At 38.6% G+C, this 18,939-nt stretch overlaps 1 protein-coding gene across 2 annotated transcripts in view; it reads left to right on the plus strand.

The window, feature by feature from the left end:
* The window catches only part of LOC137441797 (gamma-aminobutyric acid receptor subunit pi-like), a 49,966-nt gene that overhangs the window by 11,855 nt on the left and 19,172 nt on the right, over positions 1–18,939 (plus strand). Inside the window, exons 3-6 of one of the 2 annotated variants that reach the window (XM_068139603.1) lie at positions 3,688–3,791; positions 12,958–13,025; positions 14,439–14,656; positions 15,376–15,458. In XM_068139603.1, the coding sequence (XP_067995704.1) occupies positions 3,688–3,791; positions 12,958–13,025; positions 14,439–14,656; positions 15,376–15,458 (473 nt within the window). The remainder of the gene's footprint in view (positions 1–3,687; positions 3,792–12,957; positions 13,026–14,438; positions 14,657–15,375; positions 15,459–18,939) is intronic. The other variant, XM_068139604.1, reaches the window with a different exon arrangement.

Genomic DNA, 18,939 nt, shown 5'->3' on the forward strand with positions numbered 1-18,939 from the left:
AGCAAAACCACTTGAGGCACCTGGCGGCTATAGGTTCTTCCACTTTCAACACTGGCAAACTGCTTATGAGTATCCCCAAAGTTACCAGGGTGAGTAACTCACATTTAGGAAACATCATATTCCTTTCTTATATTGGCTTACTCTGATAGGACTTCCCAAAGATTGTATTGCAAAATAGCAGACAAGACACAGTGCCCAATTAATTCACAGCCTCAGTTTCTGCACAACAGCTTTCTCGTGACAACGAGTTCTTAACTGTAAAAATGAAAGACCAATGATAGGAGGCTACACATCATGTGTTAATGAGGGAAATCAAGAATTACCTAAAAGGCAATTTAAGGGAAGGACTTCCATGCAATAATGGAAAGTATTTAAGATATATTTCGGAACAGAGCTGCTAATGATCAGCAGAACATAACACCCTTGCAGCGGACAAGAGGCAAGCGTTGTTTTATTGTATCACAATATGTGAAAGTTATTCAAGAACAACCCAGCAAAGCTGTGAAAGTAGACTAGAGTAGGTCATTGAACAGTTTGTTAAAACCATATGTAAGCAAACAAACCCACCAAAACCTATTGCAAGTACAAAATCAAGTACATTTCTGGTTTCAACACTTCTGTGCAACATAAACCTGGCCTTTTTATATCTATATTCACATTCCAACCCAAAGTGTCTGGGATTATTTTTTTTTAGAACACAGTTTATAGGAGAAATATGCCTGATTTTAATGCTGGCATCACTTGAGACCACACTGAGGATTAAGAAAAGTAATTATACAGCTCTCTAGCAATAAAGAAATAAAAATCAGGGTCAGAATAATGGAGATAAATAGGATGATATAAATGTCTAAGCTAGATGAGTTATGAGACTGGTAAGGAAAACCAGCCACTTATGGAGGATTAGGTTCTGTGGAAGAGAAAAATTGCACAGCAGGAACAGCACTTCAAGACAGTAGACACCACATCTAAAACCACAGTTGGCCATGTGTACTCAATGAGACCAACTTGATGCTTAAATTTTGCCAATCTAAGGTACTGGCTTATTCATAGTGGGTGAAATCCAGTTTCTGACAGAACAGCTCAAGTGCTTTCCCAAAAAAGCTTTCCTGAAAAAGCAGTAAAATTAAAATCAAAGGAGCAGCTTTGGAAAGCTGTAGAGGCCCAGCAACACCAGTAGGAAGAGTAAGACGTTTCAGAAGCAGCTCTGTGAGGATTTGCCAAGGGCAAATCCTGCCTGACCAACCTGGTGGCCTTCTATGAGCAGGTGACAAAATTAATAGATGAGGGGCGAGCAACTGATGTCATTTACCTGGACCTGAGCAAAGCCTTCGACACTGTCCCGCACCACATCCTGGTCTCCAAACTGGTGACACATGGGTTTGATGGGTGGACCACTAGATGGATAAGGAACTGGCTTGATGGCCGCACCCAAAGAGTGGCTGTCAATGGCTCCATGTCCCAGTGGAGGCCAGTGACAAGCGGAGTCCCTCAGGGATCAGTCCTGGGACCTGTCTTATTCAACATCTTTGTGGGGGACATGGACAGTGGCATTGAGTGCACCCTCAGCAAGTTTGCTGATGACACCAAGCTGTGTGGTGCAGCAGACACGCTGGAGGGAAGGGAGGCCATCCAGAGGGACCTTGACAGGCTGGAGAGGTGGGCACAGGCCAACCTCATGAAGTTCAATAAGAGCAAGTGCAGGGTCCTGCATCTGGGTCGAGGCAATCCCAGGCACAAATACAGGCTGGGCAGTGACTGGCTGGAAAGTAGCCCTGAAGAGAGAGACTTGGGGGTGCTGGTGGACAAAAAGCTCAACATGAGCTCTCAGTGTGCACTTGCAGCCCGCAAAGCCAATCAGATCCTGGGCTGCATCAGGAGAAGTGTGGCTAGCAGGTCGAGGGAGGTGATCCTCCCCCTCTACTCAGCCCTGGTGAGACCCCACCTGGAGTACTGTGTCCAGTTCTGGAGCCCCTATTACAAGAGGGATGTGGAGGTGCTGGAACGTGTCCAGAGAAGGGCCACAAGGATGATCAGAGGGCTGGAGCACCTCTCCTATGAGGACAGACTGAAGGAGTTGGGGCTGTTCAGTCTGCAGAAGAGAAGGCTCCGAGGTGACCTAATTGTTGCCTTCCAGTATCTGAAAGGGGCCTACAGGAAGGCTGGGGAAGGACTTCTCAGGATCTCAGGTAGTGCTAGGACTAGGGGGAATGGAATGAAGCTGGAGGTGGGGAGATTCAGGTTAGATGTGAGGAGGAGGTTCTTCACCATGAGAGTGGTGAGACCCTGGAATGCGTTGTCCAGGGAGGTGGTCGAGGCCCCGTCCCTGGGGGTGTTTAAGAGCAGGCTGGATGAGGCTCTGTCCAGCCTGATCTAGTGTGGGGTGTCCCTGCCCATGGCAGGGGGGTTGGAACTAGATGATCCTTGTGGTCCCTTCCAACCCTGAATGAAACTATGAAACTATGAAGCTATGAAAAAAATCGGTGATGACCATAAAATACGTGTCCATTTAGCCATGAGTTGTATTTCCATCCTTCTCCCTGTGGATGAGTCACCACACTACAGCTCCTGTAAGTACTCTAGAAGAGCTAAGGAGTTCAAGTAGTCACTCTTAGGAACCAGTTACTTTTCATGTGTGTGGTATGAAAACCAAATATACTCTCTCCTTGTGGGTATATAAGTAGCTGCTCTCTGTCTTGCCTTCATAATCAAAGAACAGCTATAACCTGGCTTTTCCCAAATCATTGGCAATGAGCAATCAGTACCACTTGTGCTTAATTTATGAAGAATCTATGATGAGTGAACACACTATTCTTGCAATCTCAAGGTGTTAGGCAAAAATGGAGAACAAAGCATGGTATCTTTTGCTATGGGACAGCTACCTATGGTGTAACCGCCCTTAGTGGCTCCAGGCATCTCTCCCACAGCTGGTAACCATCAAGACCCATGAAAGGTGAAGGGGGAGAATGTGCAAAAATGAATCCTGATGTGATCCGAGTAAAGCACGGTAATTCAAATGCACATATCTTCCTTTGTACCTTTACTCATCCTCGCAATGAGGCTATTGCAGGGGCTCCAGGGCAAAAATGGGCTTTGTCATTATTTATAAGTTATTTCTGTGGATCATATTGGTAGCTGTTTCTGGACAAAGAAATGGTTTCCATTCTCATTATACTTCACTGATTTTGCCCAACAGGATTATTTTCATTACGTGTTTAAAATGTGTGCTGTAAAAGCAGGATTTTGAAAGTGTTTTTATGTCCTAATCTTTGAGACTGATTTCTGTGTCTCTCCAGGAGCTAAATTGAATGTATTTCATTATATAAAGAGAAGCTTAATTTTAAATGCTGGAACAAACAATTCAGTGCTTCTCCTGCATTTCTAGGTTACAACAATAATGCTCTATTTACAGAGAAGGCATTAAAGAAGATTCAACTCTTTCTATCAAGAAATTACGGATTTTAAGATATAAAAGTAATATTTATTTCCAAGTAAGATAATAATGCAGATTATAAACCCTGTTGTTTTCTACAATATTATTTTTTTACAGTGCTGTGAAATGCAAACATCCAAACGTTTCATGATATGTTATCTGATGGTCAGTAATCATCAGTAATCTCACATTTTTTCATCTCTGCTATAATCAATGATGTTCTGCTAAAACATTCTCACCTTTCCTAATCCTTTTAGGTCAGTGCAAATTCTTGAAGCTGAGGGAAAAGGTGAAATTCTACCTCCAACTATACAAAAAATAATAAAAGGCTACAACAAGTATCTACGTCCTTTTTTTGATGGTAAGCAGAAAAGCAGTTTGAATAAGATTGAGCCATAACATGATGCTGTGTCTGAAACACAGGTTTTTTCATAGTACCTTTTTTTTTTCCTCTCCAGTGTTTGACAGGGACTGATCTGATTATATATGGTGTACTATGATATAATAAGATATAGAATAATAGCTTTTGTGGCCCAGGGGAAACTTATATATTCCAGACATCCATGAGCAAGGCTTCATGACTCTATTAGAAACTTGGCTATTGATGTTCAGGCGTCCTCTGTGAAATAAGCTGTAATACTATGCCTATTTAAAAGCATGATTTCCTCTAATTTCCTAAATAATGCCTATAAAATTAATTAAATATGAGAAAGCTTTATATATTAAACTTTTAATAAACGAATAATGAAATCTTATGACTATACCAAGTGTTATGTGCATTTGCTATAAGATTGCAAGAGAAATATTTAATAAATGCTGCTTGCCTTGAGTTGTAAAGGTCACTGAACTGGTTCACTGAAGAGCTGTGAACGAAAATGAGTTGAAAACATCAGTTCCCTGAGTCAAAAGGCCATGGTCATCATGTTGGAAGACCCACACAGTCTACTGCACTAAGGCTGCTTTTACTGCTGGGCCATCGGCATCAGGGAACTGAAATGTCAGTGACAAACACTTTCCCTGCTTGAATCAGGCTGTTACATGTCTCAGAAATCCTGAAGTTATAAGGTGGGGTTGCACTGCCTGGAGCTGCTGTGGAACTCTGAAATAGATTCTCAGCACCACCTTTCTATCAGAAAATCAGCTTACAGAGTGATTGGTAGCAATAGCTCTGATGTTACATATTGAGAAATGTTAGAAGTTTCAAATGAAGGCCTTTATATGCCCTTATATTCTGCTTTAAAATGATCAACTAAATAGTTTCCCAGCTCAACCTGTTTAGTAAGTATCTCATGTGAAGTATCTGAATCCATTTAATAAAAAAAATATTAAGAATTTTAGGCTTAAGAGAAAGGGAAAACTATTTCAGTTGTTTGGTGTTACTGTGGAATAGAATAGACCAGACCAGTTTGGAAATGACCTTCAAGATCATCCAACCCACCTAATCAACTAAACCATGGCACCAAGCACCCTATCAAGTCTCCTCCTGAGCACCTCCAATGATGGTGACTCCACCACCTCCCTGGGCAGCCCATTCCAATGGCCAATCACTCTCTCTGTGTAGAACTTCTTCCTAACATCCAGCCTAAACCTCCCCTGATGCAGCTTAAGACTGTGTCCTCTTGTTCTGGTGCTGGTTGCCTGGGAGAAGACACCAACCCCCACCTGGCTACAACTTCCTTTCAGGTAGTTGTAGAGAGCAATAAGGTCTCCCCTGAGCCTCCTCCTCTCCAGGCTAAACAACCCCAGCTCCCTCAGCCTCTCCTCATAGGGCTTGTCTCCGCTGCTGATGTAACTACTATAAAGTATTTACATGGTCTAAGAAGATTTTCAGCAGTAATGTTAATAAGTAAACAAACTCCTTCTCATTGGAGAGGATGCATAATGGAAAATAACTGTGTTCAATGGCCATTAATATCTTTCATTCATTACTACATGCTAGCAATAGAAATATGTTTGCACTACTATGATGGATGTGCATTGGGAAACAGCAAACAGAATTTCATTCTAAAATTCTGTGGTAGTAGTTTAGAGCAACATTAAAGCTTTTGAGTTATGAATCTTCCTTCTCTAATGTGAGCCTTTTTATTTATTTATTTATTTTCCTCAGCTGTTGTAATGCAGCAAGACTATAGCTCTCTTTGTGCCTGGGATTATTTTTTTCTTTTCAGAGGGATTCTGAGGACTTTGTGTTTGCCTGGAAATCCCAGAGCAGCTGAAGCACAGAGCAAGTCTGTGTCATATGGAGAGTCCGTTTAGCACTTCCAGACACTGCCAGCATTATTGCATATGCTCGCCACAGCTCAGTCATGTAAACACTGCATCTCTTCATGGCTCTATATTAGCCCTATTGTAGAAGGAATAGGATGAGACTCTGAAAAATACAGTCTATTGATGACAATTCTTAACGTAGCATTGGTGATTTTGTAAGGAATTCCCTTTTTGTAGAAGCAATTTTACACTAAGATGACCCAGGAAGCGTTCTTCCCGATTTTTGGAGATGCAGCTTTTTGCAAAATCCTTTGGGATCATTTTCTATGTGATAAAGGCATGTTTGCTCAGAGTGGGGTGGTATCTGTCTATCTCCCTCTCTGTAACTGGCAAAGTGGGCTGCAGCTTGGATGAGATTCAGGTCTTGGAGAATCTATTTCTCCTCTCAGAAGCAGAGCTAATAAACCACCTAAATTTTCATCTTGACAAATCAGTGGATTAGATTGATTTGTGTGACCACAGCTATCCTAGCTTTGTTTCACGTGGCATATTCCTTATTTATAGGGATATTATCTGCCAGCAGCTGGTGTAAATTATATCTGGGTTTTTTTGTGTGTGTGAAAAGGTTTTCAGGATAACTGACTTTACCCAGAATTATATCAATGGCTGAAGCATACCTGTTAAGTAGTTAGTGAAGCTGCTTCTGTAGCTTTTAAAATTGTGCACATTTTTGTCCTGTGCCTTCATAAACATGCATGAAGAAATTTGTCATACAACTAGCTGGTATTATTTGTTGTTGGTATAGGGAGTGCATTGAACTTAATGTTGTCTAGGCATATTGGACCACTGAAATGTGATTTTGATTTTTATCTTGTGGGAAGGGCAGAGGAGATCTTGAATTTTAGAATAATTCAATCTCAGAGATATTTGCCCTTGAAATTTTTCTTTTAGACAGCAAACAGGGTTTTATTTTTTTAAGTGATACATCCTGCCAAGATCCAATCATATTATTACAAAATCAGTGATGCTGAATTCCTTAATATTTAGTAAAACATTGTTTTAATACTAAAAAGAAAATATTAGCTATAAAGAAATGATCATAAAATGAAGGCTGGTTTTCCCCAAGGCCAGAAAAAGAGAAATATTGACTAGTCCAGAGGATTTATTGACATATTATAATTTCTTTTTTTTAACAAACCCTTCATTCACCTTTTTGTTTGTGTTTGGTCCTTGTGTTGGGACTGGCAGGTGACTGGAAATTGCCTTTGCAGATACATATCAACTGGTGTAAATTAATGAAAGGATTGTGAAGTTATTTTTCATTTGAATCCTATGACTCTGCGTAGCAACATAAAAATTGTCTTCTCCTCTCCTTGCATGTATTGGAACCAATAGATTTCTAGACTTCAAACCCAGATTAATCTCACCTTTTGCCATCTCCCTCCTGACTCCTCCTAGCCAAACACTGACATTTATACCCAATACAGACTAATTCCAATCTCAAGGTGTTTAAATTAGGTGCTTGAAATTAGATTAGTTGGAAGTAGTCTTCATATGTCCAATCTTGCAGAGAAAAAACAGACTGATCATTTTATCTCTGTCTATGATGGGTGACGCATACCAGTTACCAAATGACAGAGGTACTTTTGCATGTTTAGTACAGAGGAATTCCAGGTGGACTAGTTATGTAGCTCTGCTCTCATTGGAATGTTATTATTAAGAATGTTCTCTTTCCTTAACTGTGGCATTTTAATATCCCTCTTTGAGCTGGTTCATCAAACAAATGTTAATTTTAACACCTATATGCAGGAAATTCCATTAGTGAATTAAAAAAATTACCTAATCTGGGAGGATTTTAGACATTTTTTATTATAGGAGTATTTCATGTTACAATCCAATGTTACTAGATAGTACTCAATGTGAAAATATCCATTCTGGACTTGAACATGTGCCTGAAAGTCTTCTATAGAAAAGCTGACATAAGGGATTTAAAAATGCAGTTATTTCTCTTAAACGTGCTGCAAAACCCCAACGCTTTTTCTTAGCAATATAAGCTGATTTCTACATCAGGTTTTCTCCTGGAACTGTGTAGACCAGTTTTATAACTTCAGGTGCTGTGCCAGACCTCTCTGACTTAACGAGCAATTCTTGCTGACTTCCGTGAGAACTGGATAAGGTTCATGGAGTTGTTAAAGATTGCATAAAATCTTGTAAATAATTTTACACAAATAGATTTCATTCTGTGATTAAATTTGGTAATTTAAGTGTTCTAATTAAAATGAGAGAGACCACAAAAAGGTCACAGCTAAGTATATTTGAATATGGAAGATCCTTTCAAGTGGTATAGAAAAGTGCCGTGCTTAAATCAGTGATCCTAATGCCTACTTAAAAGATTATGTTTCTTTAGCTTTGTAATGAGTAATACACTTTGTGGTTTTAAGGTTTAAATTTAAGAAAGGGAATTAAATCTTTGAGCCCAAACTTCTGTAAAAGAGAAGTAATAATTTTTTTCCCCTCAATTGTCTTTCATATTAAATTCTATGAATTTAATTAGATAAAGGCATTTTAATCCTTGGAAGCTTACAGTTTACCCCTAAAAAAGACCAGGAGATATCAGAATGTTAGCTGTGTCAGAGTCCCTTTGATTTAGTGAGACAAGCTCACAGGGTAAAAGAGAAAGAAATACGAAATCATCATCTAAAGACTGCTTTATGTACCAGAGAGCCAACGCCTAATCTTTCAGAGAAAGGCAAAAAGCCCAGAATATATTTGGCCAATTGAATATTGGAAAGGAGCATCTTTTTGAATTCCAGCTGGATACTCAAAAATTGTGATTTAATAAATCACTAACTTGATGCAAAACCTGAATTTCAGCATACAGATGGTAATGTAGATTTCCCTTCCTTTACCATGGAACTAAGAGACACCCATGAGTCTATCGGTGTCATCAAAGCCCAGCATCCTGCATGCAGGACAGTTTGGGTTTTTTTCCTTTTATTTTTCATTGTGGCAGTTTTGTGCATTTTTGTGGGTTTTTTTGTTTGTTTGTTTGTTTGGGCTTTTTCTTTGGTGGTGGTGTTTTTTAGGCCTCTTTTTGTTGCTTGGTGTTTTCAGTGAGTTTTAGTGACTCTAAATAATGAACAGTTAGCAAGTTAAGTTAGAGGGATAAAAAAAGAATCAATTCATTTGAAGTTTCATGTTGTCCCCAGCTTCCATAAACTGGGATCTCACTTTGCTTTGTCAGAAAATGCATACAATTTATTACTGAGTAACCTTACTGTGCACTTACTGATGCTGGGTGATAGGTTGGACTCGATGATCTCGAAGGTCTTTTCCAACCCGGTGCATTCTATTCTATACCTCTCTGTCTTCTCTTTGAGGACATGGATAATTTTCATGTTACAAGATTTGATAGTGAGCTTCCAAAGTTTTTTGTGCTCTGAAACCTTTCCCTCTCTCAGTTGAACTCTGTCTGCTGTTCACACATTTTTTTAATGTTATTTTTTTTTCAAATGTGGAAAACAAGTCTTGTCACAGTAATCTTATAACAGTCGTGCCAATACAGTCTAGATTACAAGATAACTTAATCCTGTGTACTGCTTCCCATTGCAACAGTGCTGCTGCCAAACCATAATACTGAAAGATCACATCAAAATGATTATCTGTGACAAGCTCTAAGCCCTTCCAAAAAGCGCCGCTTGCCAAGATAGTTTCCTATCCTGTACGTGGTGCCTGTGTTATTTGTCCCCACACTAACTGCTTACATTGGCTGTTAAAATATGCTTGCTTGACAAATGATTTAACAAGCCATTACTATGATCCACACCAATTTTTATCATGTCCACAAACTGTATTAGCAAAGCTACATCACTGTCTAAAGATCATTGATGTGAGCAAATGGAAAATGGGATTGAAGCTGATTCCTTCTAGAAATGGGTCTGTCTTCTGATGTCTTTCATACCAACAGCTGAGATCTGTCAGAAAGCCTATCTTAATCTGTCCAGACTCTTCACATATTTGCCAAGAAAGTTGTCTTGCAGAGGGAAATTAAATGCCCTGAAAAAAAATTACAGCATAACACATCACTTTATCTGGGAGTCTCAAAGTACTCATAAGCAAAGCAAAGCTGCTAATCAGGCAGACAGAAACAGTTTTTCATTAAATTATAATAAATTTTTCTAGTAATCCTTTTCCTTGTAATTCTCTGTTAGCATTGCATACATAGTATTCTGTCCAGTATTGCTGCCAGGATGAAGTGTTCTTCGGAATATAGGTAATACTGCTTTGACAGGGGGGTTGGACTAGATGATCTTTCGAAGTCCCTTCCAGTCCCTAACATTCTGTTATTCAAAAAGCCATCCTCCTGAGATATTTCTGAACTGTTTCAGTTCTTTTACCCTAAGTGGAAAATGGCTAATACTAACAGTGGTGGTCTACCTAAATGGAAGTATTAGGTCTTCAGAATTATAAATACATATGTGACACAGTGGTGGTTGACTTTGTTGGTGGTTGACTTTGTTGGTATAACCTTTAACAGGATGTGATCAGTGCTGTGATCTAAACCTAATTTTTAGGTATAATGTCTGCCACTCTTCTGCCTCCTTTCCCATATGGGACTACTGTGAATATCAGTGAAGTGTATAAGGCAGCAGTCTTTATACACACATTTACCTTCATTGATATTCATGTTCATTTGATAGTGTAATAAGACCCAGCCTTTGGCATTTCTTTGCCATGTTTTGAAGAATCCTTTTAGTGATGCAGGACAGATTGTCTTTAGTTTTCTTCTGAATATTTTTAGATCATTGTCATTATACACACAATTCCTGCCAAACATATGGAAATGTTGGAATGACTGCCTCATCTGGTCTGCTGACCTGGTTTTGACACAGAGGTTTTAATGTTTGTTGTTGTTGTGTTGTTTTGTTGTTGGGGGGGTGTGTGTGTGTGTTGGGTTTTTGCTGTTGGTGGTGTGGTGTGTTTGGTGTGTTTGGTTTGGCTTTGGGTTTTTTGGTTTTGTTTTGTTTTTCCCACAAGTTCTCCCTGTTGCTGTATTTGAGTGGATGTAACTTGCTGCAGAGTTTTCATGAGGGAGAGATACAAAAAGTGCTGTGCCTATGATTCCAGAAAAATTAATGCTAATTTAATTTCAGCAGTTTTCCTGGAAATTCAGCTTTTCCTCTCAGTAGAACTGATTATACTGCAATGAACTTTTCTCCTAATCTCACAGAATTGCTAGGGTTGGAAGGGATCTCAAGGATTGTCTAGTTCCAACCCCCCTGCTATAGGCAGGGACACCTCACACTAGATCAGGTTGCTCAGAGCCACATCCAGCCTGGCCTTAAAAACCTCCAGGGATGGGGCTTCTACCACCTCCCTGGGAAACCTGTTCCAGTGTCTCACCACCCTCATGGTGAAGAACTTCTTCCTAAAATCCAATACGAATCTACCCATTTCTAGTTTTGTTCCATTCCCCCTAGTCCTATCACTACCTGACACCCTAAAAAGTCCCTCCCCAGCTTTCTTGTAGGTCCCCTTAAGATACTGGAAGGCCACAAGAAGGTCTCCTTGGAGCCTTCTCTTCTCCAGACTGAAGAGCCACAACTCTCTCAGTCTGTCTCCATAGGAGAGGTGCTCCAGCCCTCTGATCATCCTTGTGGTCCTTTGGACATGTTCCAGCATGTCCAGATCCTTCTTGTAATAGGGGCTTCAGAACTGGATGCAGTATTCCAGGTGGGGTCTCACTGAGCAGAGGGGGAAAATCGTCTCTCTCAACCTTCAGCCCAGGATCTGTTTGGCTTTCTGGGATCCAAGTGCACGCTCCTGGTTCACATTGAGCATCTCTTCCCCCAAGTCCTTTTCTTCAGGGTTGCTTTCAAACCAGTCGTGGTCCAGCCTATATTGGTGCTTGGGGTTGCTGCAACTCAGTTGCAGGACCCTGCACTTGAACCTCATGAGGTTGGCTTGGGTCCACCTCTCCAGCCTGTCAAGGTCCCTCTGGATGGCATCGCTTCCCTCCAGTGTGTCTGTTGCACTACACAGCTTGGTGTCATTGGTGAACTTGCTGTATCACCTTAACTAGGTGGGGATCAAGCATTGTTCCTATCAATAAAAATATCATTTGTAAAAACCCACTGAAGTAATGCACTGATACCACTGTGAATGACTGGGGTTTTTATTTTAATGTTACTCAGTGGGATAGATTTGGGCCCTCTAGATGCCATTTGGCAGTGTATCAGAGCTGTGTACATGATGCATTGCAAGGAGCAATGTGGGTTTTGGCGTTGTGGCTGTGATGTACTGGCATCATCAGCTACACAGATCTCATCTAATTTACTTCTGCATTTCTGGGTACTGCATTCTCTGCTTCTCAAGTACTTGGCAAGATGCACTTAGGTAATCTGACTTTCCTTGTACATGCACTCTGTTAATGATTCTGCACATACTCAACTAGGAATAATGTCTTGTTTCCAGGAAAGCTTTACACATATCCTGTGTTTCAAAGTGCACAGCTGGTGATCTTCCTTCTGACACTGTGAAATGCACATTCACATGCTGTCTTCACAATAACATGATTACAATGCCTTAGATAAGCTGTTTAATCACACTGAAGAAACCTTCAGCTGATATTAATATTGTAAGAATGAAATTTCTGAAGTAGCCAAATCACTTTAGCTGCTAATGGTCAAAATCTTGATATTAAAATACAGTGACACAATATAGACAATACATTCTTAAATAAGCAGTAAATAAAGTCACTCAGCTCTCCCATCTGCATATTTCTCATGTGACATTGCCAAGAGCAACTCCTTAGTTCCCTAACATCTGATGGACCAGATGTTGCAACCGGAGGAATTCTTTCCACTGCTCTGCACCTCAGAGCAGAAGGGTGTGATGTACCATGGGGATTATACCTTCCACAGCTTGTTGTGCTGCATTTTTGCTGCATTTTCAACAGAACTTTATTTATGGGGGGGGGGGGGGGGGGGGGGTTGAGGGGAAGACAGAAAAAAAAATTCATGCAAACCAGGAAATATTTCATCAATAAAGGATGGTTATTAAAACCAAGACAATGTTAGTCTGGGAATATTATATTTTGCTTACAAAATGGTTAAAATTCTTTCCTAATCTAAATTTGAGGAATGTTTCCTGTGAAAAGTAGTTGCTAAACACTTAGGGGAAAAATAATAATAATAATAATACTAAATCACACTGTAAAAGATTTTGTAAACAGTTCCCCTGAACTCTGAGTATTAAAGAGCTGTGTGCTAGACTCTGACCTGCTCTAGTTATTAATTTAATATTTTTTTTTTTTGCAGATGGTCCTGTGTCAATTGGAATGAGCCTGGATATTGCAAGCATAGATACAATATCAGAAATAAATATGGTATTGTAGCTTTTGCAATCTTATTTGCTTGTTTGTTTTTGATAAGCTAATATCTTGTGTTTACTGCTGCTGGCAATGTGACTGAGGCTTTTCTCCTTGTGCAGTCAATGTGTGTTAGGAGATGGAATTGTATTTTTTCTCTTCAGAGAGTGGTTGAATCACTAATAATAAGCATAGAAATGCAGATGCAGGTCACACCTCTCACAAACAGAACTCTGCTGCCAAGGATTAATCTTAATAAAGGGCATGTAGAGAAGTATTTATTTTCTGGGTGAAACATCAAAATCTTCATGCATTTCAGAAAATTTGAGATATATTCATGTGACACTGAAGCCACTCCCTTTCCTTGTAATTAGACACAGCTGGACTCACACTGGCTTTCCTCTTTTATTGTTACTGTCACATGTTATTTTATTCCAGCTGTGTTTCATTACATTTTTTGAACAAACTATGAAATGTAACACACGTATCTAATTAAAGAGGCTCCATTGGTGTGTAGAAGTAAAAGACAAAATTCATTCATTAGCTATTCAGTGTTAGAAAACTTTGTGCTGTGTATGTGTATAAAAGTGTGTAAACATATAAAGAAATAAAAATCATAATAGGTGTATATGTGAAAAGTACCTCACCATTTCATTACTCAGGCATCCACGGAAGTTGAATGCTGTAATTCTTCTGTCCTTAGTAAGCATTAGGTAGTATTTAGCAAGGAGGAAGTAAGGTCAGAACTTAAAATCAATTTATGCTGATAAAAACATATTGTAAACTCTATTTCTTTTTAAAGAAGTGCTAATAAATAGTGTGATTTTAATCTTAATGACAAGACGTATCTGAATTAAAGGTGAATTGAGATGAGAGCTACATTTGAAGTGTGGATAAATTACTGCCCTTGTGATGCTGAAAGGATAAATTGTGCTGAAAGATGCAGATTCCCTTCCCATTTCACTAACTTCTTTTGCACTTTTGTCTATCTGAATTTACACAGCTTTTCACAAAGCTGTCTTAAACTACCAAATAATGCAATTTTTTAATGTGAACAAAATGATCTTTTCAGCCACTTGTAAATCATTCTCAAACATAAAGGTTTACAGAGTCAGATTATTTGCTTACAGAACTCTGATGACTTCAGCTGATTTATATTTCCAGACTTAGACCATCAGCTTTTACTGTAAAATTCCAATGGCAGTAAAATCTACTCAAGATAATATTTCTTAATGATATCAACTTCATAACAAGTGCTGGAAAGTTTGGCAGTACAAGAGCCAGTCCAACTGCTATGAGTGCCAGCATTTAAGAATGGGTATGTGGAGAGTCACAGGCTGTTTCTGTACAACAGCTGCTTCCATATGCTTTTATAAATCAGGATATAATAAAGGGTTGGCCTGTATGATCATTTTTGGGTTTCTCTTTCAGGATTACACGGCTACCATATTTCTAAGGCAGCGATGGACTGATGAGAGACTTTGTTTCGATGGTAATAAGAGTTTAAGCTTAGATGGTCGTCTTGTAGAAATGCTTTGGGTACCAGACACCTTCATAGTAGATTCAAAAAAGTCTTTTCTTCATGACATCACTGTTGAAAATCGTCTTATAAGAATATACCCTAATGGAACTGTCTTGTATGCACTACGGTATGTATTAACCACATGCCAGCCTTTATATTTGCCTTTTGCTTGCAAATTTAGACTTTCCAGGTTAGCACAACTTTGTGCTTAAGGAACTGGTCTTTTGGTAAAAGCAGAATATTGCATGGTCTTGCAATTTATGATATAATTGACTAATGTGATTCAATTCTTAAATTTACTACTAGATCTTCTTTTCTTCCTTATATAGAACTTTTTTTTCTTTCACATGGACTGAATGCAAGAATTGTATTTTGTCATTCCAACAGTTTTACAATGAAGTCATCACAGAGGAAAGCAGGCTGTGATGACTGATGGTTATTTGTTGAACATTGTCTTTTACGGTAGATTTTGATAAATGCAACAAAACTGTAAACTGTATTGAAAATTACCAACAAAGGTCAAATGCACTCTGTAAGTGAGAAGGGAGCAAGGGCTGCTCTTTTTTGGATGCCACTAAACTCATTTTCTGTTTGGGATGTTATTATTATTTCATGTTAAATGATCATAGAATCAGTAAGGTTGGAAAAGACCTCAAAGATCATCAAGTCCAACCTGTCACCCAAGACCTCATGACTACTAAACCAAATAGTAGATTTTTTCCCTCACAATACTTTCCTGCAAATAATAGTTCAAGAAGGACACATGGCTAACTTTTATTTTTAATGCTGAACAATTTTGTTCCATTAATAATCAGCAATAGTCCCCTTTTTTATCTTTCTTTCAAGAATCACCACAACTGTTGCATGCAGCATGGATCTGACCAAATATCCGATGGACAAGCAGACATGTACTTTGCAACTGGAAAGCTGTAAGAAACTTAATTCTTGCTATTTTTGTACCATTGGAAAAATGTTTCTGATCCTTTTTCATTTTTTAACAGCTGCTAGGTATGATCATCAGAGAGGCTGGAATTTTCAACGAAGCCAAGGACTGGTATGTGACCAGTCCCTGTTGATTTGCAATAGTAACTGTATACAAAGATAAACGCGTGAGGCATTATTGAAAATAGCGTGGCAATACTGAAAGCTGCTGTGTTACTAACGATTAAACAAGCCTGAGGAGATTATAGGCCTGATTTTTGCATCACATCCTGCAGTTATTCTGTTAGCCTTTCGGGGGAGCTCTGTGAGCAGATATTTTCCATCACAGTCGAGAAAATACTTTCCCCCCCTTTCTTTCTTTTTATTTTATCTTTTTTTCCCCCTTTTTTAGATAGTATGTATTACTTTTCCCCCTGAGCCACAATTACTTTAGGAAAGAAATAAATAAATTGGAATAAGGTTTATTTGTAAGGCATAAAGATCATATTTAGTTAATTTACTGCCTTCGTACTGAAAAAAGGGTAATTGCTCAGACAGTTCTATTCTGAGATGGATAGATGCAGATCGTTCTGTGGCTTATTTGTCCCTGTGCCAGTGCCCTGGGGGAAAAAAAATGTTATCAATTGATGGACCAAGATTAAAGATTACATGGACCAGGATACCTTTGTAAGTTCTCATTGGAGTGGCTAATATCCTCATTAAAATGTGCTCTCTTTGTAGAAATGGTCACTTTGCAAATCCCCAGATGTGTTTGTTATTATTTGGGTGATAAAATTCTAAAGATATTTTCAAATGGGATAATGTAAAAGAATATCCAGTCCTGTAAAATGAAAATATATGTTCAAATATATATCAATACATACTTAAACTCTATTGCAAGATCTTTCAGTACTTGTCAAATTTTGTTCTTTACCATTTTGGATATGTTTGCTATATTTCCTCTTGTTAATTAAGTATTACAAGATTGTGGCAAAACTTCATTTTAGGCAGAACCATAAAGGGAATCAAGGCCCAAATCTTCCTCACGCAGGAGTCCCTTTAGAATCAGCATATTTATAAGACCACCTGTTCAACAAATAGTGATTTGAATTGGAATTTGGATTTTCCTCTAATTTATTTTTTTTTCCCCTTAGAACATAATGATAAGTAAACACAGAGAGATTTACATCAACAGCATTGCCTAATGAGTCATTTAATAGTTTCTCTAGTTGTGGAATGAAATAAATGTCCCACAGGAACATAAAACCATTTGACAGAATTTAAAACAAACAAAAAATAAATAAAAGAAAAAAAGATAATTCCCTATATAATTATAAATAATCATTTTCCAGATTGATTCCATCTGCTTTTTTTCAACAACACACAAGTGACTTTTGACTGAGGGGAAAACATAGTAATGTCCTCACAAATGCTCCCATGACACTGGTGTTTAGTTTTAAGGAAAACAGCTAGAAATATTAAATGAGAAAGGAAACAGTGTGCCTTTAGCCACAGCCATTTGTCTTCAGTGTACTGCAATGCTTTCTTCTGGGTCTGTTGGAAATGGTGTTTGTTCCCTCCTGAGATAAGAGATGTCAATTTATAGATGTCAATAAGAGATAGCAATATACAGATTGAATAATGACATCATCCTAGAATAATGCTTGCAGATTCCATTACCTGGAATTAAGGATTCTGAACGCAAGCATGCACACACATCCATGCAAACACTGATGTTTACAAAATAAAATGAAAAACACATGGAAAATGTTTGAGCTGAAACAAAGCGCTAGGTCTTTTTTCAAGTGATCACTAAAGCAAAGACAAACATGACATGATATTATCAAGTAATGCCTTTACACAGCAAAGCATCCCCAGTGGCCTCTACAACATGCTGTTCTGCTGCTACTAGTTAGTAACATTCATTGACTTACACTTTCTACACAGCAAATCAAATTTTAACCAAAATGTCTGCCTCCCTCCCCCCCACTTCCCACTTCAGAAAGCAGTACTGGTATATGTTAGGAGACGGAGTTGCCACTCTGTTGATATGGCAGCTGTGACATCTGGGGACTTGGAGGGCTTCTGCTGTGTTTGGTGCTGCCAGAGGGTTCGTGCTCTCTGCTGTGTGGTAGGGAACGCCACCATTCATTCACACTGGGTTGAGGGCTTTTATTTTTCCCCCCTCTCTCTTCCCTCCCCTGTCTCCCTCCTGATGCAGGCCTCCAGTACAAATACATATTCATGATTTGGGCCCATCTCTGAAATTTTATTTCCTTTTTGAACATGTCCTTTAGCATTTATTCAGTGAAGAGCCATGTGAAGACACTTCACTTGTGCTTGACAATCAGGGGAAATTAAAATTAGAAACAGAAAGGTAAACTCATTTGTATTAGGCATTATGAATGTTTAATCCCAAATTTACTACTCCCATAGTTAACCCTCTTGACATTAGTTGCTTGCGCTGCATCAGTGAGGTACAGGAATGAAACATTTTGGGCTTGGGGAATTAGTTAGAATGAAAACTCAGTGTTACATAAAGAGAATAGAGATTACTTGTAAAAGCCAAATGACATGGCTTAAGGATTTTATCTCTATAAACTTAAAAAATACTTCAGAATTAGTAAAATATTAATCCCCTGAATAAAGAATATCTCTGCACAGAGGGACTACTGTGCTGTTTAACTTTACCCACTATTGGAAAGACTCCTCCCACAAACTCTTCACAAAACAGAGTTTTGGAATGAATATTTTCAAAGACTTTTCACATGAGGGATCACCAAAACCTAATTGTTCATCTAATGAAAACACTTTGGAACAAAAATGTCTCTATTAGAGCAAAACTCCATTTGGAGATACGGTTGTTATCTCCTATCTTGCATCAAGAATTTCTCCCATTTCACACAACTTGGAAGACTCAATATATTGTAAAAAAAAACAAACTTACTGCAGTACTGTCTAGTTGTTTGGACTTCAGTTAAATATCTGCAGTTCATTTGCACTGAAGGAAAATAAAATGAATCCATGCCTGGAGGCATGCAATAAAAAAATGCTTCATGAACTTTTTGTTTTGACTAAGAACAATGCAATCATTTGTTTATAGGAAATGTTGCTGTTCATTCTTCTCTCAAATGTGGGAAACTTCCCAGCCTGTGGTTTTTAGGGAATCATGAACTTAGTTTGGATGCACATGCTATTGGCTTAGTCTTCTGACAGAGGAGTGTGTTGGCTTGAGTTGTTATAAATGTGATAATGTGAGCAGAGGATCCTGGTTGTTATGCCTTTTCAGAGACTTGCCAATGATAGTGAAAAGAAGACTTGCATTTAAAAAATGGTCAGGGAAAAAATTTCCATATGGAACAGTAATTTTAATTTGTAACCAGTTCAGTGTTTCCTTTAAACAAAATTTCTGAACTCTTGCTTTTCCTTCACTAAATGGCTGTAGGAAATTAGTTATATTTTGTTGATACAAGAACCAAAGTCATTATC

Source organism: Melanerpes formicivorus, unplaced genomic scaffold (genome assembly GCF_026170545.1).
Source record: "Melanerpes formicivorus ecotype bairdi unplaced genomic scaffold, bMelFor1.0.p_v2 SCAF_6, whole genome shotgun sequence".
Classification (NCBI taxonomy): domain Eukaryota; kingdom Metazoa; phylum Chordata; class Aves; order Piciformes; family Picidae; genus Melanerpes; species Melanerpes formicivorus.